Consider the following 25017-nt stretch of genomic DNA (forward strand, 5'->3'; position numbering starts at 1 on the left):
GAGGGAGACGGAGCGGAGGGCATGAGGAGAGGTGGAGAAGATTGGTGTAATACACCCTTCTTGGCCAATCCGGGGCGACCAAAATAACTTGGGCCCGGTCTTGGCGAATCTTCCTCAGAACCCGAGGAATCAAGGGTATGGGAGGAAACGCGTACAGGAGATGTGAGCTCCAACTAAACTGAAACGCGTCCCCCAACGCCCCCTGCAACGGAAACTGGAGACTGCAGAATAACGGGCAATGCGCGTTCTCGCGAGTGGCAAACAGGTCTATCCGAGGAGTCCCCCACGTCTGGAAGATGCGACGAACCGCGTCCGGATGAAGCCTCCACTCGTGGTCGGCGGAGAACTGTCGACTGAGACTGTCCGCACGTTCGTTCAGCACCCCGGCCAGATTCACCATCACGCAAATCCGATGGACCTGAGCCCAGGACCAGAGTCGCAACGCTTCTCCGCAGAGACGGTACGACCCTACCCCCTCCCTGCTTGTTGACATACCACATCGCGGTAGTGTTGTCCGTCAGGACTTGAACCGACTGACCGCGAAGGGAACAGAGGAAGGCCTTGAGCGCCAAACGAATCGCCCGCAATTCCAAAAGGTTGATGTGAAGCATCCTTTTCTCTGGAGACCAAAGACCTTTGATCTCCAGATCCCCCAGATGAGCACCCCACCCTAGGGTGGAGGCATCCATTATCACTGTAGCCAGCGATGGAGGCAGATGGAAGGGCTTCCCTTGAGACAGATTGCCCCCCACGCTCCACCAAGATAGATCCGCCGCAGCTTCTCTGGAGATCTTGATCGACTCCCTGAGATCTCCGTTGTGCTGATACCACTGCCTGCGGAGGCACCACTGGAGCGCCCTCATGTGCCAGTCTGCATGGATGAACAACAGAATGCAGGAAGCGAACAGACCGAGCAGACGAAGGACCTTCAGAACTGGAACAACCGCTCCATTGTGGAATAAAGGGATCATCTCCTAAATGTCGAGAATTCTTTGAGGAGGAGGAAATGCTCGACACACAGTAGTGTCCAGTACCGCCCCTATGAAAAGGTTGCGTTGAGAGGGCACCAGGTGAGATTTGGGCACATTGATCGAAAAACCCAAGTCGAATAACAACTGAGATGTTACCTGCAGATGATGTTGCACCATCTCTGGGGACTCTGCCTTCAGAAGCCAGTCGTCCAGGTAGGGAAAAACCGGAATCCCCGACCTCCTGAGATGAGCAGCCACCACTGCCATCACCTTCGTGAAAACTCGAGGTGCGGTAGTAAGACCAAACGGGAGGACCGCAAACTGGTAGTTTTGTGACCCAACCGTAAAACGGAGATACTTCCTGTGCGACTTCAGGATTGGGACATGGAAGTACGCGTCCTGCAAGTCGATCGACACCATCCAGTCTCCTTGCTGCAACGCTTGAAGAACCTGCGCAAGGGTCAGCATCTTGAATTTCTCCTGTTTCAGGTAAAAATTCAAGACTCTGAGGTCCAGGATTGGACGCAATCTGCTGTCCTTCTTGGGAATCAGGAAATACCAGGAGTAGCATCCCTGACCCCTTTCCTGCTCCGGAACCACCTCTATCGCACCTTTTTGAAGCAAAGCTAGTACCTCCTTCTACGGAAGAAGCAGATGGTCTTCTGAGCAGTAACCCTGGCAAGGAGGGTAAGGGGGAGGAAACTCCCGAAAGGGAAGGGCGTACCCATTCTCCACAAGGTTTAAAACCCAAAGGTCGGTCGTGACAGATTTCCAACCTCGCAGAAAGTGGGACACCCGACCCCCCACAGGTCTCACATGATCTAGGATGGGGGATCTAGGGCTGCTTCCCTGAAGCTTCATTGGGAGCAGAGGAGGCAGAAGATGAAGATGGGTTGCGGCCAGAACCTCTCCGTCCCCTTTGCCTTCCCCTATACGACCTATAGAGGGGATTCTGCTGCTGCTGTTGCTGCTGAGGTTGCCGGAAGGAACGAAATGAGGATCTCCCAAAGCCTCTGAATTTCCTAAGACCAAATCCCTTAGCAGGAGTCTGTAATCAAAGATTTCGCCGTTACCCTGCTATCTTTAAATCTTTGCAAGGCGGAATCAGCCTTCTCGCCAAAAAGTTTCTCTCCATCAAAAGGCAAGTCTACCAAAAGTGGCTTGAACATCAGAAGAGAAGCCGGAAGAATGAAGCCACGCTTGCCTCCTAGTGGCTATCGAAGATCCCATTATCCTTGCCACAGAATCAGCCGTGTCAAGCCCAGACTGAATTACCTGCCTTGCAGCAGCCTGAGTGTCAGTGACAACCTCCATAAAAGAAGCTCTCTCTCCTTCCGGCAGCTTAAGGGGTAACAATTTCATAGAATCCATCAAGGCGTGAACGTAGCGCCCCAGCAAACAAGTGGCATTGGTCGATTTAAGCGTCATTCTTCCTGAAGAAAAGACCTTTCTGGCTGCTTGATCAGTCTTTTTAGAATCCCTATCCGCAGGAGTCTGAGGGAAAGCGCCTGAAGCATGCTTCGTGCATGAAGCCTGCACCACAAGGCTTTCTGGAGAAGGATGGGAATAAAGAAAACCTGGATCCCCAGGGACCACCCTATATCTCCTTGCCACCTGTCTGGAGACTGCAGGTGAAGAGAGTGGCTTACACCAAACGTCCATAACAGGCTCCAAGATAGCCTCATTAAAAGGCAACAAGGGTTCAACATTTGAAGTTGGCGAATGTAGGACTTCACGTAAGGAGGTTTGGCTTATATTCAGCAGAGGGTAACTGCAAGTCCAGCAACTCTGCGGCCTTCTTAATAACTAAATGATAGGGGCCAGTTCTTGTGGCGGTGAAGATCTAGTAGATGAATGCTCCCACTCCGGAGTAGTATCAAGACCACTAGCATCTTGAATGCCTTCAAAGTCATCAGAAGAAGCATCCACCTCACCTTCTTCCACTTCCTCCCTATAACGCTACTCTTCCAAGACTCTCTGGGCCTCTCTCCTTGAACGGATCCGAGGAATCGGCGTCGGCGGCGCCGTACGCGGAGTCGGTGGAACCGAACATGGAGTCGACTGCTTCGGAGTCGGCGGCGCCGGACGTGGAACCGAGGGAGTCAGCAACGGCGTCGAGGAGGGCTCCGAAGAAGGCCGATCCAAACGAAGCCGAGATGGATCACCAGACGGCACCGGAAACTGCCACGAAGGAGCCATCTGCAAAAACATCAGCAAAAAGGGCATAAATGGGGCCTGAGCATAATGCTGCGGCACTCCCAAGGTGTATGCCATAGGACCCACAGGACCACATGGTGCGCCGGATGGGAAGGCAGCCCGTTGAAAAATCCCATACATCGCATTAAGGAAATGCGTCGAATCCGGAGTCGGGAACTGCGGATAAGGGATTGATCCTGAATCCGGCCGAGGAGTACCTGGAACCGGAGCCGAAGTGTCCTCAACAGGCGCCACAGGATCAGCCGGCTCTGGAGAAAGCTCTCTCTTGTTCCTGCTCGACGTCAGAAGCAGAAGACTCCACCTGCGCCAGAGACTGCGCCGGGGACCGCTTCGGCGAAGGTGACCTCTCTAGAGACTTCCTAGGAGATGGAGAAGGAGATACAATATCCTTACTTCGACGTAGAGGGGACGGCGATCTCAAAGTCCTAATTTTCAAAGACCGGCGCCGAGAGCTATGCTTTCTTTTCTTGTGATGCTTCTTCGACTTTTAATAGTGTGAAGTCGACTACTACGGCCTCAATTTCTCCTTCTTTCTACCTCTCCTTTCCTTCTTCGCCTTGGCCATGAAGAGTTTCGCCTCTCTCTCCTTCAAGGCCTTGGGGTTCAATCCTCTGCAACTGGAACAGTCCTCCACGTCATGGTCTGAAGAAAGGCACCACAAACAATCCTCATGGGGGTCAGTCATTGACATGTGGCCCCCACATTCCCTACAAGGTTTGAAACCAGACTTTGTCGAAGACATGGTGAATCCAGAAACAATAACCACTACAAGACTACAAAGTAGCAGGAGAGTGCAGGAAAACCGTTACGTGTCGACAGCGCGGAAAAAAGGGAACGGACGTCATCACGCCGACGTGGCTCTCTTATGGCTCCAGTGACGTCATACGGAGTCGCGAGCGGAGCCGAGGTATTATGACGTCCACGTCGGCGCAGAGAGCTGGGGAAAAGAGTTCAGTGGAATGCTGTCGCAGGGGATATTCACAAGGTGAGGAATCCACTGGCAGATGTATCCATCAGAATGATATTTATGTGACATGTTCAGAATTTAAATGCCCACAGTCCTGCTAATTAGCTGACTTTAAACACCAGTGCGGCACACGCATCAGTTACCTTCAGTATTGCGCACCGGACATACCTTATGTGTAAATAAGTTCTAGGCTATAATTCTACACTTCAGGTTCGTTTTAAAAAAAATATATAGTGCGATTTCAGTACCAGTACCTCATTGATTTACTTATGTAAGGACCACTAATTTATATTTATGTTGCTGTCCCTTCATTCAACTCTAAAATTCTAATTAGGAGCCATATATAGATCTCAATACAATTTTGTTTTTCTCTACATCCTTTACAGAATATTAGATCTTAAAGAAGTACTTATTTATCTATTAACTAGCATCCTATCTGCCGTTGAAAGTAGGTAATGTAATCGAATAAAATAGTTCTAGTTTCAAGTGCTAACCCCCGATGTCACTTTCTCTTTTTAGATTAGGTAATTTATATACCTTCTTTGGTTCCAAATATCCTTTTTGGTTCCATCTGTAAACTAATTTAGGTAAGCTCCATGTATAATCTGTTGGACCCACTTTTTTGTCACATCGGAGTTAACATGAGGTTTAAAATAATCTGGTATCAAGACACCTTTGGCTTCTAAGCTTTCACTCACTTTTTCTCTGATAATGAAGGGTCTATAATCTTATTAAAATAACTAATACACATCTATTATACCTCATTCACTTTTGCTTAATTGTGTCTGTTAGACCTGTCAGCCCTTTGGCAGTTCCCTCCTCATTTTAATATTTTTGTCCCTTTCCCCCTTCTCAATTTTTTTTTCTGTCTACCTAACTTTTTGGTGCTGATGTAGAGGTTCTGGGTGTCTTTACCACATCACTTGAGGGAAAGACGCAAGGTGCTCCTCTGAGGGAAATAGTTGAGGAAGGGAGATATTCAAAATGGTGGCTCCAACTGTCACCTCAGCACCTGGACCATGACTACCATGAGAGGTTCCGGAACCTTCTGGGCTTCTCTGGCAAGTCAGGCCCAAGGTGATAAATAGAGGTGACAGGTGGGCGGCCATTTTAGAGGAGAGTAGAGAGGCCGGCTAGTCAGGAGTAAGGCACTTGAGTGGGGAGGTGGCTGCACTGGACAGGAGTTGACAGGTCTCAGGGTCTGCTTGGTTCCCCCGTCAGTGACATCACCCCCAACCTCTTGACCGGTCCCCGAGTGCCGCCAGTGACTGTAGAGACCCTCGTACCCTTAGAGGTCTCCAAGAAGGGTGAACCCCTGACCTCTTAGATCTGGGAGAGAGACAGTGCCAGGGGCTAACGACTTCCGACTCTGCTGTTGCCCTGAATCTCCGGACTGGCCTGGGGTAGTCACCCTCTTAGCCATAGGGATGCATGTGCCCAAGCCCTGAGAGTCTAGTCAGCCTCAGGAACGGTTCCCGTGAGACACTGGCACCCGTTACTACAACCCCCCTCCCTCCACGAGATCCGCTTTCAAACCCTGGCCGCCACCCGTTCCAAAGGTTGAGAGGTTACCTGGTGATCTAGGGCCGGAGTCCGCGGTCCTCGAGAGGCCTGTGAAGAAAGGTTGGCCCCAGCTGTGTGGCGGGCGAGAGGGCGCCGTGACTGCCTGACAAAAGAAACCCACAATCAGGAAGTGCGGGTTGCGAGGCAGCGAGGCCGCTGCACGAGTCACCTGAGAGGGGCCGGAGCACCGCCCCCTGGCTGCTGATCGAAGGCGGAGACCGCGCCCACACAGGACGCGCTGATCCGGGTTTGGGGCAGCGGAAGTCGTGAGACTGCCAACAACGGAGTCTTCCCGGCAGGAGTCCGGTGAGGTAGAGATTCAGCCTCAGGAGGTGGCGGGGCCTCCGTCATCAAAGGAAGGAGGTTTCCGTCAGGAAAGGGGAGCGCCCATGCAAGGGAATCCCTTGGGGGAGGTGGCCCCGGGGGTGTGAGTACTTCAGTTCCTTCACTCGTGTGAGGACTCCCTCGCTGAAACCCCTCCAGCTCCGTGCTAAGTGCGGGGGAACACGCCTCGCAGCATCGCAAGCCCAGGAGGAGGACACCATCAAGTCAGTAAGCGGGGCATTGCAGCGCGGGAGGAGGGGGAGAGAACTGGCTGGTGACTGCTCTGTCAAGGCCTGAGAGGGGGAAGCATATTGGAACCTGATGTAATTACCAGAGGCATAAAGCAACCATGTACATGACCAGGATGAATTAAAAAGGGAGACTCACGTCTGTTGTGGGAGGTGGTAGGCTGAGCTCCAGCATCAGAAAGCACCTTGAATTATAGCGTAACGGGGGTGGAGTAGTCCCAGAGGTCAAACACCCTAACAGCTATCTGGATGGAAGTAGCCCTTTGACTGCCAGCAGTACTTCCGGTGCCCCGATAATTTGTTATGCCAGGAGCAGATGGTACTGACAGTCTAACCTATGTTATATGGTTATGAAGTGACTGTGTGAAGTGTTATTCATCTCCAGCTGCCAGGGCTGATACCAGGGCTACAAGGGAAAAGAAATAGTAAATGAAAATTAACCAAGCTGCTGTGGAACAACCTAGAGAGTTCTGGTGCTGTACATAGGCCCCAGGGAAGTAGTTGGGGGGGGGTGCTAAATTGGAATTAACAATCCCTGTGGAGTGGTCAAGTCATACTTAAAATGGCCGACTGAAATGTGACAGGGGGTTAAGCTTTTTGTTGTTGAAACCACTGGTTGAAAAGTTATCGTACTGTTCTACTTGGTGTACCTCAAGATATCGGGGAATGTTAACCTGGAAATTGAACTAGAGATGTACTAGAATTGTTCTAGGAATATACTAGAAATGTACTGGAAATGTACTGAAATGTTACCAGTTTAATGAAAAATTGATTAATTGAGCCTAACAAGGAGGAGAGGTGTTAAAGTCTTTTTAATAAAGCTTCACAGTTAATCAGTGTAGCGTCCTTTTTGGGTGAGGCTGCGCCAGATTGCAAGCTGGGTAGGATGCAAGCATGAGAAGCCAGAGAGAGGTATAAGCCTGTTGACCTGAGCCAAGCTACCCCTAGGACATAGGTCCAACAGTGTCTGTACACACCTTCTCAATCTTGTCCTTCATTCTTTTTAATTTTACACAGAGATTTAGTTGTTGCTTTTTATCATTATATGCTATATAGCAAGTAACAATAAATATGTATGTTACCAAGACTCAGTGTACACTATGTTTGTAAAATATTATATATATATATATATATATATATATATATATATATATATATATATATATATATATGCGATTCTGCTGCTTACTCTCCTCCCAAGTCCTCGGGATACCAAAGCAGGCACGGACCACGATTCAGTGCAAATTTGTTCATTGCTTGCTCAGTCGGCCATGACGCGTTTCGGTCCCTCCTGGACCTTGATCACATGACCAAGACTCAGTGTACACTATGTTTGTAAAATATTATATATATATATATATATATATATATATATATATATATATATCTTGTTTAGGAAATTTCTGTGGCTGTCCTGAAGAAGGCGCTTAGGACGCCGAAACGCACGTAGACAAACAAAAAATGTTTCCATCGTTAAGCCATTATGTTTTAACATGAAACAAACCCTTAGCATGTTTGGTTTTTTGTATTAATGCTCGAATTACCCAGATTGAACTGTTTTATATTTGTCTGTATAATACACATATGTCTATGTTATGTTAAGTATAGTATGTCCTGTTTGTCTCACAATTTTTTTTTTATCATGAACATTATTAATAAAATGAGATTTTCAATATAAATGTTGAGTACACTGATTCAATGCCCATATCAATGTGCTTAGTATAGTTCAATACATGACCAGTTAATTGCCTAGGTTTCCTTTTCTCAAATGTATCTTCCCTGCCCTAGGATTTAGTATCCTTTGCAGGGGGTCCCCATTTTTCTCAATTCAGGGCCCATTTGGCACCAGGACAGGCGGGAAAATCATTAGTCGGAGAGGCATGTCCACAATCAGGCTAGTTTCACCCCTAAGATGGGCTTCCTGATGTTGGATATGACATTTTAAAGTCTGGCATCTTCGTGATGGCAGAATTAGAAACTCTAGGACAGGTGTGGAAATATGGATTTTTATGGTCGGTTATGTCCCCTATCTTGGACCCCAACGGTTTCATGTACAAGTCACAAGTACATGTATGTTCCCTCCAGTTCCAGTTATGAAGACGCAAACGCATGTGCGTCCACCGTCAACATGTCCTCTTTCAGATCCGCCATGAATGGGCCGGATATTCTATTCCTAGGTATGAAAGGCCACCGGCTTTATATGGTTCATTTATCCCATTTTACAGTCCAGGCGAGTAGGCCCTGATTCTGCCATTAAGCCTTTTCCTGCCTTCTGCCTCTAAAAGCTCCAGTCTGAGCCTGCATCTGTGACCATGAACTTTGTCTTACTCCCTGCGCGGCTAACGGTGCCTGACTCGGCCTGTCGGCCTGTCTGCCTGCCAAAAACTATTTCACCTTCAAGATTATCTGCTCTGCTCCGCTCCTCATCCGATGCATTCCTGTCTAGCAGTTTAGGTAAACATTCCTCCAGCTACCGTGCAAAGGGCCAGGCCTCGCTGTCCTCATGCAAGTAATTCATAGCCCTGTTACCATGGAATATTCCTACCCCCTCGCATCTAGTGTAGACACTTAGACGCTTGTACACGCACTAACAGTCAGTATAGTCAGTATAGAATAAGATTCTATCCTAAGAGACCTCTCTTTTTGGATAACACAGTTCTTTAAACATAGGATATTAGATATGATTTGGGATTAGGTTGACATAACCCCAGACTTTTGTCTCCACATGTAGAGCTAAATGTCAAGTCCCTTTCTCCCCCTAGTTGCACGTCAAATCACACGTCATACTGCTGCGCGCACATCTCTGCCAAATATTTTTGCTGACATTGCGAAATTCTTTCATGGAACCACCCATTTGTGACATCATACCTAATGACGTTCTTTAGTTACGCCTAGTTACACCCATTTTAGTTACGCATGTATGTTTTTATCTCTGTTATCAACTGTTACGCCTCCTGCATCTGTTTCACTGTAATGCCTATTCTATAAAAATGATTACCTGTCAATAATGTATTGTCCTTCACTTCCTGAACCTTCGTGGTGATGGAATATGAAGCCCACAAATTCGAATTGTGTTATTGGAATAAAGCCCGTTCCGAACCTCTAATACCACGGATTCTGCCTCTTATTTTATTGAGCTATTCTTATTAATGTTCCGCATCAAATTAAGTTCCGGTAATTAAATTATTTACCACATATATGGCGCCCGAACAGGGACACTTTCTCATCTCACGCGCCGGAGGTGCGTTGCAGGCCCGGTCTCCTGCCACAGCTGGACGGACAACAACGCGTACCCACAGGATTTCCTGTATCTCCCTCCTGCCGAGCGGGGGTAACTGAGGCTGCAATCAACACCCAGACGAGGCGGTGAGAAGTGCGAAGTATCCCGACCAGAGCCTAGCTGAGAGAGCAAGAACCAAGGTATACAGAGGCCCACCAGGTTCCGAAGTTCCGAAGTTTCGAGTCCAGTCCAGTCCGGTCCGAGTCCAGTTCAGTTCAGTTCAGTTCCGAGGCCTTCCGTTCCGAGCTACCCGGTGAGTACCATTGCCGGGGAGGCGTTCTGACGTGCACATAGGTTGTGCCGGTCAAGACGGGTTTGGGTACACAAATCCGGTCTGCACTGTTTCAGCAGTGTATCTGTACTGTTTAGCAGTATATCTAGTATGTCTAGTATATAATTCAGAATTACCTAGTTAGTGCCGAGTATTATGCTTAGTGACTAGTTCCCTAAATGGCCATCATTGTTGTTCAATTAAATGTTAAAATGTTAAATGTTTTAAATACGTTCTGCATATTGTGGTGTGAATGACTGTTCATTATTGTGTTCTGTTGTATTAAACGTGTTCAAAATTAGGTATCAGATCAGTTCTCAGTATGCCGCTCTTTTCGAAATTAAGACAGATCAAAACTAGAAAAGGGGTACTCGAAGAAGCTGTTCCCATTCCTCCTAGGGACACTCCAGGGTACTTCATGTATCATAAACATGGCCTAGACGCCATATTATTTCTGGATTTATGGGTAGACTACACCAAGGAATTACCAGAAAGTCAGAGGTGGCCCGCAGCTGGGACCTGGGATGCAGATTGCATCATGAAAGTAGAGGAAGAATTATGGAAAAAGAAAGCTAGACAATCACAGAAAGTTGCCATTGAATTATGGCGTAAAGAATCGTATAGACGTACAGAAAAAGCACTCAGACAGGAAGAGAAGAGTAAGGAGAATTCAAATAAAGTCCGAGAAAATCTATTAATTGAAGAAGGTACCCGAGCAAAAGCAGAACAAGTAGACAGACAAAGAAATGCCCTTATGAATGGTATGTATCCTCTCCTGGCCGAAGGGTTACCTAAGGCTACTCTGGAGATACCCAAAGACTTGCCACCTCCGTTGTTTCCGATAAAATCACATCCCAAAGGGCATCCCAGAACCGCAGAAGATGTTTTCCTTTCCTCTTATTTAGACGACGCAGCTCCCGAGTATGCTAATACTGCACCACATAGACCGCCTGCCGAGGGGGTTCAACGCCAAGACCCTCCGTCTGTACCTCCGCAACAACAAACTCCGACACAAGTTCCGGCAAGCACATCTGTTTCTACAGCTGCACCCACACCTATGGTTGCTATATCACGTTCAACGAATCCTTTCACACCCAGCACCCCAGGCGGTGCTACAGGAGGTACAACAAACATTTTTTCCACGCCACCCAGAGTAAATAAACTTTCCTTTCAAGAATTAGCCCACCAACGTACGCCCAAACTAGTAACTCCCGACATGCTTAAGGAACTTCTAGTAGATTGTAGATATGACCCTGTGCCCGGCAAAAAGGATGAAATGCTGCTGGCCTCATTACGTATCCGACGAGCTGCAATATATTTAGGGAGGCTACCAGGAATGACTACACATTTAGAAAATATATATCACTTTGTCCAGTCAGGGCGAGATTCTGAAAGTATTAATCGAGCCATGGAGTACCAGAAAGTGGAGATACAGGGGGAACTGTTACGTTTCCTCATAAATTGTGTGGTCAGAAATCAAGACCGACCAGGGGTAAATCCGGAAGAAATGCGAATTCTTACCACATGGAGTCGGAATATATCAGAGGGGAGACATGATAAACTACTAAGTATAGTAGCTATGTGCCGAAAGATCCGCAAAGAAGTAGAACGAATACACGAAGAAAGATTGGCGGTAGACCAGCCTGAACAAAACGAGGAGGAGGAAGAATTGGAACTGCCCACAGGACAGTTAGAAACCATGGCCTATGTAGGTAGAGGAAGATCTTGTAATAATACTAGATGCTTTACTGATCCGATACGTCCAGAAAATAACAGAAATTTCCAAACTCCTATAATAAATATAAGGTCCCCCGAACATTCGTTCCAAGCCGCTGACAAATTACTCCGAGAACGAAGGGGTTATCATATACTCGATTCTATGGACGAACAAGAATTAGCCAGGTCAGCCGTTCACTGGGTTGACAGTCCCGGAAAATATAGTGATGATACACTAGCACACACGTTTTTGAACCTCACCCCAGATGAACAGCGTTTAGCTGGTATCTATATGATTCAACAACTCCTTATATTATATAAAAGCCAACACTCCGATCCTGGTCCCTTACCTGATATATTAACTGAATTACTCACGAATAAATGGAGAGGTTCAGGTACTGAGTTAATTAGAGAAATACTAGAATCAAGAAAGCAGTACATTCTTTTTGTATGCCCCGAACATGTCTCACTGCCCATCAAGGAAAGAACGACGTATTATATGGATAGACAGAATCCCTTACGCGAAGTCCACCCGATAAAAGGTGATGACAATCAGTTTAAACGTGTGTTTGTATACACACCCATATCTAAAATGGAACTATTAGAAATGAAGAAAGTGGTACCCAGTCATGACAAAGACCCAGCGGGTTTCCACCGTGAAATTAAAGACATGTTGCTCATGGGAGAGTATACCTATCCCGACATTATGAAAATATTAAAGGTATTAATGCCTGCGGGCATTTACGAAAAACTCAAAGAAAAGGATTGGGAGGTGGGAGACCAAAAGATAGATTGGACAGCATTAGAAAACGAAGAAACAGCTCGAGGTCCAGGTTTAGGGCTTGGGGAAAAGACCAAAATACTACCAGGTTTATTAGTACAGGTACTGCCACGTTTATTAACTACGAAAAAGGAAGACTGGGGTGCAATCTCAGCCTGTAAACAAAAGCAAGATGAAGACACTAGTGATTTTTATGCCCGATTCGAAAAATGTTTTGGTATAAATAGTGGAATAAAAGCAAGTAGCGAATCGTATCCACATCTGTTTGTGACAAAATTAGTTGAAAATGCCCTGCCCCAAGTTAAGAATAGAGTATTGAAATTCGAGAGTACCTGGCAAGGTAACACTCCGTCACAAATGTTACAAATGCTACAGTACCATCACAATAGAATTAGAGAGGAACAAGAACATGAACAAAGACGCATGAAAGACACGAAAATGAAAATGCTAGTTTCCCAGACAGTTCCAGCTGACGGTCATAAAAAGGGTATGACACAGTCCAGTGTTTCAGCAGGTTCTGTAAAAGGGACATGCAACTATTGTAAACAGCCAGGTCATTATGTACACGATTGTCCAGTTTTAAAACATAATATCGCCATAGGTAATACAAAAGAAAGACCACGGCCACTTAGACAGGATCAGAACCAACAAGGAGCCCCGCAGCATGCACAGGCCATGCCAGCTCCGCAACAGTCTATGCCAGCTCCACCACCGCAGCCTATTGCTGCCACACCAACAACGACACGACAGATGTACCAGACTGCACAGTATGACTACCCTGATTATCAACGATACTCATGAAACAGCCTAGAGAGGGAAGTTGGCTTACCCCTTATCGAGGTCCCTGTAGATCAAGAAGGACCTTATGTACACAGTGAACTATTAGGCCAGGATAGAAAATTTTTACTAGATACAGGGGCAAGCCGAACAACCATAAAACGTAGTGAAGTTCCAGGGGCACCCCTCTCAGGCTCACAGAATATTTCCCTTGGTTTTTCAGGAAAACCTATCATTAACGAAGTATCACAGCCTCTTGCACTTACGATTGGTCCCTTGACACGAACTACAGATTTATTGCTCACTAAATCATGTCCAGAAAACCTGTTAGGTATAAAAACATTGAAAGCTCTAGGAGCTATAATATGTTGCTCTCCGGAAGGAGTAAGATTGTTTTTACGTGATTTCAAAGGGCACTATGTGTCCCGAGACATGGATCACCGACTGCAGACTTTACCCACACATTTATGGGCGCAAGGCCCTACAGATGTTGGTTGCATGAACATTACACCATATCAAGTCACACTAAAGAAAGGAGTGGTACTACCACGAATGCGACAATACAAGTTACCCCCAGATGCTGTAGTGGCTTTACTGCAAATCATTGACGAGCTTATTACCCAAGGAGTGGTTGTGGAAACCGACTCCAATGTATGTAATTCTCCGATAATTCCGATCCTTAAACGAACTGATCCAAAAGCCCCGCCAGTATATCGATTGGTTATTGATCTGCGCGAATTAAATAAATGTATTGTACCACAATACCCCGTAGTCCCAGACATTTCTTCATGACAGCCATTGATTCCGAAGCAACATTCTTTACTGTAATTGATCTCAAGAATGCCTTTTTCAGCGTCCCAATAGATCCGGAAAGCCAATACTTGTTCGGATTTAGTTTAAATGGACGAAGCTTTAAATTCACACGCGCACCTCAAGGATTCACAGAAAGCCCCAGCATCTATAGCCAAGCACTGAAACGAGAACTTGACAGTATCCACATGCCAGTCAACACTGCCCTGCTTCAATATGTCGATGATCTGCTGATCACCGCTAGAAGCGAAACTGAATGTGGAAAAGCTTCACTGACGGTTTTACAATTTTTGGCCGAAAAGGGGCACAAGGTGTCCCCTTCTAAGCTGCAATTCTGTGTCCAGCGAGTTGTTTACCTTGGGCACTCGCTGTCCAAGGAGGGAAGGCAGCTTACGTCAGATCGCATCCAGTTAATTGCTAACATGCCAATACCCAAGACACAAAAGGAGGTACGGGCTTTTATAGGCCTCACTTCATATTGTAGGCAGTGGATCCCTCAGTATGCATTTCTAGCAAAACCACTCATTCAGTTGACAACACAGGAGGTGGCCACATTGACTGTCCTCCCTTGGACTCAGGAACATACACAAGCTTTTGAAAGCCTAAAGAAAGCTTTATGTCAAGCACCAGTCCTAGCAACACCATGTTACAGTAAACAGTTTACACTCTTTGTTACAGAACGCGAAGGTACTGCTTTGTCGGTACTCACTCAGGAACAAGCAGGATCACACAAACCATGTGCTTATTTCTCTAGTACATTAGATCCAGTAGCTCAGGCACTTCCAGCGTGCCTGAAATCAGTGGCAGCAACAGCTTTAGCAATCAGACAAAGCGATGCCATAGTGTTAGGACACAAACTGACAGTACAAGTACCACACGCAGTAGAAGTTCTCTTGAACCGCACACAGACACAACACTTGACTATAGCAAGACTTACCGGTTACGAATTAACATTGTTTCAGCCACATATAGAAATCAGACGTTGTAATACGTTAAATCCTGCCACACTTTTGCCAGTAAACGGAACAGACCCACTAGCACATGATTGTATTGAAGTTATTACTATCACGACGAAACCCAGACAAGACTTGACAGACGTCCCATTGTCAGATCCAGACCTGACGTTGTATGTAGATGGTTCATGTATGAGAACAAGTACAGGAGAGTTAGTGGCCGCTTACGCAGTCACAACAGACACTGAAGTCATTGAAACAAATTGTATTAACACTTTGTCAGCTCAAGCAGCAGAGCTCATCGCTCTGACACAAGCCTGTATTCAAGCCACAAATAAGAAAGTCAACATATACACTGATTCACGCTATGCATTCGGAGTTGTACATGACTTCGGCGTGCTGTGGCGAGAGAGAGGTTATTTAACTTCTCACGGTGCCCACATTCAGCACGGACCCCTCATTCATGCCTTATTAGATGCAATACATCTACCCACTGCAATATCAATTATGAAATGTAAAGCTCATACGAAAGTTACTGATATCATTTCCCAAGGCAATGACCTAGCTGACAGAACAGCTAAACATACTGCTCAGAATCAAACTCACACATCTGACATGACAAAGACAATAGTTCTGACATCAACACATTGCATGACGGTTAAGGATCCCGCTCTTGACGTAATCGACATACAGACACATGCTACACCAGATGAAATAAAGAAATGGACTGAATTAGGAGGGATCCAAACAGATCAGGGATGGATGACGAAGGAAAAATCTATATGGTTTCTTCCCGACTCAATGGTCCAAGTCATCATTAACACTATACATAGTCCAGCGCATCTAGGAGAAAAGGCTATGCTAGACAGCATTCAACACATTTGGTTCAACAAACACTTGCGAGCCGCAGCTAAACAAAAAGTTCGTACCTGTATGATCTGTTGTCAGTTTAACCCAGGTAAAAGCATTCCCGTGGAACAGGGTGGATTTCAGCCTCCTGATCACCCTTTTGAAGTCCTCCAGATGGATTATATCCAGATGGAACGATGTCGAGGATTCAAATATGTTCTCGTAGTTGTTTGTGCTCTTTCCCGTTGGACAGAAGCCTACCCGGTTTCAGATTACACTGCCCCGACTACTGCCAAACAGTTGGTTCGAGAATTCTTCCCACGGTACGGTTTACCACGTGTTATCTACTCAGATAACGGCCAGCCGTTCTCATCCGAACTAATGAAATACGTTTCACTTCTGTTACGCTATCAATGGAGATTTCACTGTGTCCGACACCCCGAGGCAGCAGGTCTCGTGGAACGACATAATCAAACTCTGAAAATTAGATTGTCCAAAATATGTAGACAGAAAGGGGTCGATTGGGTAGTAGCCTTACCAGTTGCACTCTTTTACATGAGAATGGTAGCACATTCTCGAACAGGGCTATCCCCGTATGAGGTGATCTTTGGTAGACCACCAAATATGTGGGGGACGCCTATACCTCGTAAAATAACTGACGTTGACTGTAATATGCTGACAGATTACCTGGCTTCCTTGATGTCTGCACTACAATCTTGTCGTTCACAGGTAGCTGCAGCCTTTCCCGACAACACCGAGGTGAAACCCCATGACGTAGTTCCCGGGGACCTGGTGTTAGTGCGGAATTTTGACCGGAAGACTCAGCTGGATCCTAGGTGGAAATCGCCTCAACTTGTACTGCTCACCACGAGGACAGCCGTGAAGATCGAAGGTCGCAAAGGTTGGATACACTCGAGTCATATCAAGAAATTTTATGGACTACCATCCAATATAGAGACTAAACCCTGTATTTCCTCAAAGACAGACTCAAAGCTCCCTTTGGTTGAGCAATCGAACTCAGAACTATATAGACTAAAATTGAGGTCCAGTCAGTCAGACAATTTGATTGTTTAAGTCCTCTCCAAGGTGAATCGGTTGAATTTGTCTCTGACATGTATCCTCTGGACCGGAATAGAGAAAGAAATAATCGAATGCTGCTCAAGAAGCAAGCGTATTGTAAATCATTTCGTAGTCATTGTACAGTAACATTATTAATTTTGTTTTTTCTAAGTCTTTTGATCATCATTGTCAGCATCCTATTGCACATGTATTACCCTATTCCCAAGCATGCTTATAATATAACTGCAGAACATTCTTTTAGTGAATTTCCTCCGCATGAGTTGTCATATAGATTTGCGCTGCGCAATAACACTTTTATTAGTATGTTACATCATTCCCATCAGACTAGCAATGCTACAAATTGTTGGATATGTGGCCGACTCCCTCCCTATCAGAACTATAAGGGAGTTTTGCCCCTCTTTCCCTATCCGTTCACACACAATGGCTCCTGTGGAGCATGGTTTAGTTTAATTAATTCCTTAGATTCAAACTCAGTAGCTTATCAAGACAACTGGGTATGGGGAAACCTGAACTTAGTTTTGCTTAAAGTCTGCTACCCTAACAAGGAGGGACTTCCCAAAAGAACAGGAACTGATCTAGAAAATGAAGTATATGGATTAGGTAATTTTACACTTAATCTCATGATCCTGAACGTTGAATCTGAAGCTACACCCATATTGCCCGCCATGTCGGTATTCCCAGTAAAAGGGGAACTATGTATAAGAAAGAATGGCTCCATACACATGGGCCATAGTAAATGCACCACTGTGATAAAATTCAGTGATCAAGGCAAGTCTACATTTAGAGCTTCTCGTCATTCCTACTTTATATGTGGCCAGACCGCATATATACGCCTACCTCTAGATTGGGATGGTACCTGTTATATAGCATTCCTCCTACCACCTGTTTTCCTAGCTCCTCCTGATTATCATAGAAATACTCATTTAGTACACAATAGACAGCAGAGAGATCTCCCAATCGTTGATTACACTGAAACAGCATGGGAAAAATACACAGATTTCAATAAAGGTTTCTTCCCCTATATAGGTACAGTCACTAATAGTAAGTTGATACGTAGATTAACCAGAACCCTTGAAGCAGTAGTGAACGAAACTATTTCCGCCTTAGGCAATTTAACAGAAGAGCAGTCTGCTATGCGGATTGTTGTGCTTCAGAATCGTCGTCCTTGACGTCATCCTGGCCGATAGGGGCGGAGCTTGTAGGGTCATCGGATCAAGTTGTTGCATTTTCATACCAGAAAATTCACCGTCAGTATATAAAGCCATAACCCGCCTTCATAAGATTGTAAGCCAGATACACCAGAGTCCAGGCACCTGGACTTGGTCCGGTTGGTTCTGGGGCGTGTTGTCAGCCTGGGGATGGAGAATGCTCTCCTTCCTAGGTATTGGCTTTCTCATACTATTCAGTTGCTGCTTATGTCTACAATGTGGGCCAGCGATTTGTGGTCTATGTGCCACCTCATGTATCCCACATCCAAGTTTTCGTTCGAGATCCCGGAAGAAGAAAGAAGAACAAATGATGTTATATGAACAGATCGATGGATTGATGAAGATTGATATCTCCTAAGGGCAAGTAGGGGACAAGGAGGGAATGTGGAAATATGGATTTTTATGGTCGGTTATGTCCCCTATCTTGGACCCCAACGGTTTCATGTATAAGTCACAAGTACATGTATGTTCCCTCCAGTTCCAGTTATGAAGACGCAAACGCATGTGCGTCCACCGTCAACATGTCCTCTTTCAGATCCGCCATGAATGGGCCGGATATTCTATTCCTAGGTATGAAAGGCCACCGGCTTTATATGGTTCATTTATCCCATTTTACAGTCCAGGCGAGTAGGCCCTGATTCTGCCATTAAGCCTTTTCCTGCCTTCTGCCTCTAAAAGCTCCAGTCTGAGCCTGCATCTGTGACCATGAACTTTGTCTTACTCCCTGCGCGGCTAACGGTGCCTGACTCGGCCTGTCGGCCTGTCTGCCTGCCAAAAACTGTATTTCACCTTCAAGATTATCTGCTCTGCTCCGCTCCTCATCCGATGCATTCCTGTCTAGCAGTTTAGGTAAACATTCCTCCAGCTACCGTGCAAAGGGCCAGGCCTCGCTGTCCTCATGCAAGTAATTCATAGCCCTGTTACCATGGAATATTCCTACCCCCTCGCATCTAGTGTAGACACTTAGACGCTTGTACACGCACTAACAGTCAGTATAGTCAGTATAGAATAAGATTCTATCCTAAGAGACCTCTCTTTTTGGATAACACAGTTCTTTAAACATAGGATATTAGATATGATTTGGGATTAGGTTGACATAACCCCAGACTTTTGTCTCCACATGTAGAGCTAAATGTAAAGTCCCTTTCTCCCCCTAGTTGCACGTCAAATCACGTCATACTGCTGCGCGCACATCTCTGCCAAATATTTTTGCTGACATTGCGAAATTCTTTCATGGAACCACCCATTTGTGACATCATACCTAATGACATTCTTTAGTTACGCCTAGTTACACCCATTTTAGTTACGCATGTATGTTTTTATCTCTGTTATCAACTGTTACGCCTCCTGCATCTGTTTCACTGTAATGCCTATTCTATAAAAATGATTACCTGTCAATAATGTATTGTCCTTCACTTCCTGAACCTTCGTGGTGATGGAATATGAAGCCCACAAATTCGAATTGTGTTATTGGAATAAAGCCCGTTCCGAACCTCTAATACCACGGATTCTGCCTCTTATTTTATTGAGCTATTCTTATTAATGTTCCGCATCAAATTAAGTTCCGGTAATTAAATTATTTACCACACAGGGTTATGCGCTGTTCCCACCGAAGGTGGTCATATAAGGGGCATAGTGACCTCAGGGATAAGTGGCCCATTGGCTGCTCCCCTAATGCCCCTAAATCTAGTATTTAGGGGAGCCCTTGGCACCAGATAATCAGATTTCTGCCAACCTAAAAAGGAGGACACCAAAGAGCCACGAGAATCCAGGACTGCGGAGAAGCAACTGACTTGGCACCAACACTGCCAGCTTGTTTGCTGTTCCCGCCAGATGGTGCTAGTCGTCTCGTCCTGCAGCGGCTGTGCCTCCAAAAGCCGGGGAGGACAGGCTGCCTTCAGCAAAGACCCAGAAAGTCCCATGGCGTAGCAAAGCTGCTTCCTTGCATCCTGCAGGCACTCCAAAAGAACTGTGAGGACTCTGGACCTCTGCAAACCCGAAACCAGATGTCACGACTTGCACCTGTGCCCCCAGCCCGAGTTGAAGTGGGACAACGGTGCCAGCATGGTCCCCCGACCCTCCAGAGAAAGCCCACCTTAGGTTTGCCCACAGCGGACTCACCAACACCACCTGCAGACTTTGTGCTGGTCCCCTCTACTTCAAGTGTCTCCAGTGATGCCTCAGAACACCTCGGCACCCGGCCGCCCTGGTCCAAGGAGAAGAGGACCAAAGGTGACCCCACGTCTTCGAGCATCGTGAGACCCAAGCCCTCCTGTGGGTTCTCCTGGACTAGTCTCCCAGCCTCTTTCAGACCGGACTGTTCTCCTACTGAAGTAAATGGGTCACCCGACACCATAACACACCTCTGCACATGGATGCACAAGAGTCTCCCGAGGAGACCTATTAGTGTGGCCTTGGACCTTGCCCTATACTCCTCTTAAGTCAAGAAGAACAGTTCTGTAAGTTGCTGTAAAGTGCCTGAATGCAATACATGATTTTCCTCCATAGGATAACATAACCGATTCAGAAATTCAATTTTCCATTCTTTAAAACTGTCAAAATTCATAACTCAAAAATTACTTACCCGATTCAAATGATCTTGGTATCTAAATTCATATAAAAGTATATGTAATTTTTATAAATTGGTGTTGAATTTCCTTGAGTGTGTGTCTCATTTACTGCCTGTGTGTAATAAATGCTTAGCACTACCCTCTGATATGCCTAACTGCTCGCCCACACCATCACAAAAGAGCATTTGGGGTGTCAATTGTGCCTCTGTAATTCCTATGGGATTTGCCTGGACTCTTTGCACAGTGTACCTCTTTGCAACACTACATAAAAAGCCAGCTTCCAAAAAAAGAGGATCATCTTTATTTTTACTGCAAAACAAAGAATTAAAGTTCAAATTAGCATCCTTGATGAACACATTAACTCAGTTCGAAAGTTACTCACTAACCTGCATTCACGCAAGAGCAATCACCATCAACTACCATTAGATAGATACCAGCCAATCATTAAAGATAACACAAAATAGGAATTCTGCAATTTGCAATGTACTGAAATTGCATATTTTAAATTAGCCATTAACCTACACAATATAATTGGAACTGCAATTTGTATTACAATGAAATCTGTGCTTGAACTTACCTGGTTATATCATAGACCATAAGTGCTCCTGCCGCTCCTCTGTAGTAGCTTCGCGTGACAGCTCTAAACCGTTCCTGCCCTGCAGTATCCCAGATTTGCAGTTTAATTTTCTGCCCGCTAACTTCTATTATTCTTGTACCAAATTCAACACCAATAGTGTGAGGACAATCAGCCATAACTGTTAATATGAAAAAAGGCAATAAAAGCTCAAAAAGAAATGTAAACATTGCTTCCGATCACAGGTAACATTTACATGTTTAAAGGAAAATAATAATTCACAATACATAAAACAAGATAAGGCCAGGTTTTACAAGGACCTATGTAATTACACATTTGGTTATAGTTCTGTGGGTTGACAACATGCTGCAGACAGTCTTGGCTTATGAACTCTAAAACATATAGCGTAAAAACAATCCAAAACTGTACACAGCGAGCCAGGCTCATCCTAACTGTTTTCGGCATATCAATGGACGCTGTTCAATCAACTGAAAGGAAGGTCTAGACAATTTCAAGGATCGAAAGACCCATTAGTTGAAATATTTCGACCACCACGTGAATGCACTAAAAATGAAAGTCTGCCCCTCTTTCACCCCTCTGTTGCCAGCTAATTTACTACTGTAAGCCACACTTAAATCCCCCCCCCCCCCTCCATCACTGATCAACTCCCTCTTTTTTCAACGCCTTGTTCCACTTTCACCTTCCACAGCGGAGGGGCCTATTTATCACAATAACATGACCGCCTGTGGAAGTCTTTTTTGGAACATTGCAGGCTTGTTGCACAGATTAGAAATTAAAGAATGGGTTGCCTTTATTAAACATTACAGCATAGTATGCCTTCAGGAAACATGGATGCGAGATATTGCACACAAACCGTTTTCTTTCCATTCATACTCCCTAATGTCTCCCTAGACGGTCACGCAAAGGGAGGATTATTGACCCTTGTTTCAATGACACTGAATGGCAGATTAGGAAAGATTAAGACTGATTCATCGCATTTTCAGATTATGAATATCTCCTTTAGGAAAAATTTGACACTGGTTCTTGTAAAATTTTAATCACAATTTTAATATTACGAACACAAGTATTGCCCAAGAGCTGGAAAATGCAGTCAAGCCATATAGAGGAGATCAATACGGATTTTGTAGTGCTTTGGGGAGGCGATTTTAACTGCAAACTATGTCCCCTTTCGAAACAGGCCGCATGCCATTTAGCAGCTGGGGTCACAGACTGTAGTTGTCATTTTATTCATAATCCCTGTGGGAATATTTTTAACTCGCTATTGTCCAAAACGTTCTCTTTTCCTTACTGTGGATCTCATTAATTCAGTAGGCATTGATTTAGTAACATATTGGGAGAGGCCAAGGCACTTTGATTTTATTGCTTTCTCAGAGTATTTTAAACCCCACTCATTCATCAAATTTGTCACAGTGATCACTACCCCTTATCTTTAGAGCTGGTGACCCAATTTGATGATCAAATTGCATTTGCTAGATCAGGTCCATTAATTTATGTCAAGAACAAGAGGTTACTACGGAAGTGGTCTACTATAAACACTGACCTGGTTTTACGTCAAATTATAACTAATTTGACTCAAGTCCTAGACTGCCTGGAAGATAACAAACCCTTTAGTTATGGTAACATCTTTCGAGGCAATAACAGACCATAAATGTCGCATTAACTAAGAAAACTAAGTCTAGGCCAAAGAGCGACAAAAGGTGGTTTAACAGTAACTGCACCTTTTTTCATAACAAATTGATTAAGATATTGAAAACAAAACGCCGAAATATATCCGAGGTAAAGCAGTCACGTCTTTAATATAAGCAGGCGCTAGAGAAACGCAAGCTAGAAATTATACATGAAGCTTGGGAACAACTTTACATAGCCTGCCAGAGCAGAGACTTTTTGGGCAAACTGTTAACCAGGATTATTTTAACGGTAACAGTGGTAAAATTGATGCGGCAATTATGCCAGAGACTTGGGTCGAACATTTTTCAGACCTTTATAAAATCGGTAGTGATCCTGATTTTAGTATTAACATTAAATATGGGGCAATAACCATGGCACCCCCAACATTAGATTAGGTGGACAGGGCCTTAACCCAGACTGAGGAATAAGGCCTCTGGCTCGGACGGTATCCCTGTGGATCTGTTTTTAGCCAACACACCCCTGCGGCTGCCGCTGCTAACAAACATCTTAAGTTGCTATGTGGCTCAGAAATCCCCCCCCACCCCCCCTGCTTCCTGGATATTCATGATAATAGTTCCCATCTTTAAAAAAAAGGTGATGGGGCGGATCCCAAATGTTATCGGCCAATATCTTTAATTGACTGAGCCTGCAAGATCATGGACAGAGTAATTTTAAAAAGGCTGGAGGCCTGGGTAACAGAAAACTAAGGTCTCGTATATCCAATATGTTTTCAGGAGAGGCCTGGGCATGGTAGAACAGTGCCTCAACCTGCACCTGGTCATGGGCAAATACACTTTAGCCAAGCCTGGATCCCTTTATTTAGGGTTCATGGACTTGACGTCTGCCTTTGACTGGGTGCAGAGAGGGAGGCTGTTGGAAATACTCCACTCCCACACCGGAAGAGGTTGGTGGTAACGGGGTCTTTCCAGGACATACAGTGGTAGCTTGGCTCGAGTGGTCAGGAATCAGGCACCGTGCTAAGCATACGACATACCCATACAATAACCATGCGTGCATCCGTTCCAAAAACGACTCTACACCGTAAAATTTATGAAAATAACTTGCTTTATCTTCTTTTTCTCTTAGTTGCTGATTAGATAAATAATACACAATCACAATATACAAAGCTTTTTAAATAGTGCAGATCAAATAAATACTGTCTTAATGATTCAATAAATAGGGGATCATAAATAAGGAAGGTATAAATATAAGTGCAATACATACAGGCAATTAAATATTCTGAGGCAATAAATACTGTAAACCAATAAATATTGTGCAACAATAAATACTGTGGAACAATAAATACAGTGAAGCAATAAATAGGTTAAATACAATAAATACAGTGCCCTCAATAAATAATTAAAAGCTGACAGTGACACTCATATAATCAGATCACATTTGAGATTACTATGGGCTGATTTGGCCCAGGCGCAGCTTGTGGTGATGTGGAAGGCTTGAGGGTGTCTACTCCCTGGCTTGGACAAGGCTGAGGCCTAAACTGAGGTAGATCAAGGGGGGGGGGGGGGGGGGGGGGGGATACTAGAGCCCTGGCTCTCTCACCCTACACAACCCCTTTAAATTAGTCTCAGCTCACCCCTGGCACAGTCCAGCTGGTTCCAGCACCTCTCTAACCCCTAGAGTAGTCTCTTAGGATTCCACAGGGCCTTTGGCGCCCTCTATTCCACTTACTGCCCTTTTTCTGAAGCTCCGACGCCGCTGGAGTCGTGTCGACGCCGTGAGGCGGTTCCGGTTCGATGTCGGCGGCCTCGGCACAATGTCAGTTCTTGACGACGCCGGTTGGCGGTTCCGGTTCGATGTCGGCGGCCTCGGCTCCGATCTCGACCTCCGATTCGATGGCGTCGGGCAGTCTTGGCTCGATGTCGACTTCGGGCGGCTCCGGTCCGATGGCGACCTCAGTTTCGATGACGTCGGCCGGCCTTGGCTCGATGTCGACTTCCGGCGACTCCGGAGTGCGATCCTCACTCCCGACCTCCGGTGCTCCTCTCCTCAGGTTCCGGCGACTCCGGAGTGCGACCTCCACTCCCGACCTCTGGCACGATTCTCTCAGGTTCCGGCGACTCCGGAGTGCGATCTCCACTCCCGACCTCCGGCACGCTTCACCTCGGTCTCCGGCGACTCCGGAGGGCAGACTTCACTCCTCCGTTGACG

The 25017-nt window shown here is 45.6% G+C and overlaps 1 protein-coding gene across 5 annotated transcripts in view; it reads right to left on the reverse strand.

The window, feature by feature from the left end:
- The window catches only part of RAB14 (RAB14, member RAS oncogene family), a 254427-nt gene that overhangs the window by 118237 nt on the left and 111173 nt on the right, over nucleotides 1-25017 (reverse strand). For all 5 annotated transcript variants that reach the window (XM_085613605.1, XM_085613611.1, XM_085613619.1 and 2 more), the window contains one exon: nucleotides 21163-21340. In XM_085613605.1, the coding sequence (XP_085469731.1) occupies nucleotides 21163-21340 (178 nt within the window). The remainder of the gene's footprint in view (nucleotides 1-21162; nucleotides 21341-25017) is intronic.

The sequence above is a fragment of the Triturus cristatus genome, chromosome 1_2, assembly GCF_964204655.1.
Source record: "Triturus cristatus chromosome 1_2, aTriCri1.1, whole genome shotgun sequence".
Lineage (NCBI taxonomy): Eukaryota > Metazoa > Chordata > Amphibia > Caudata > Salamandridae > Triturus > Triturus cristatus.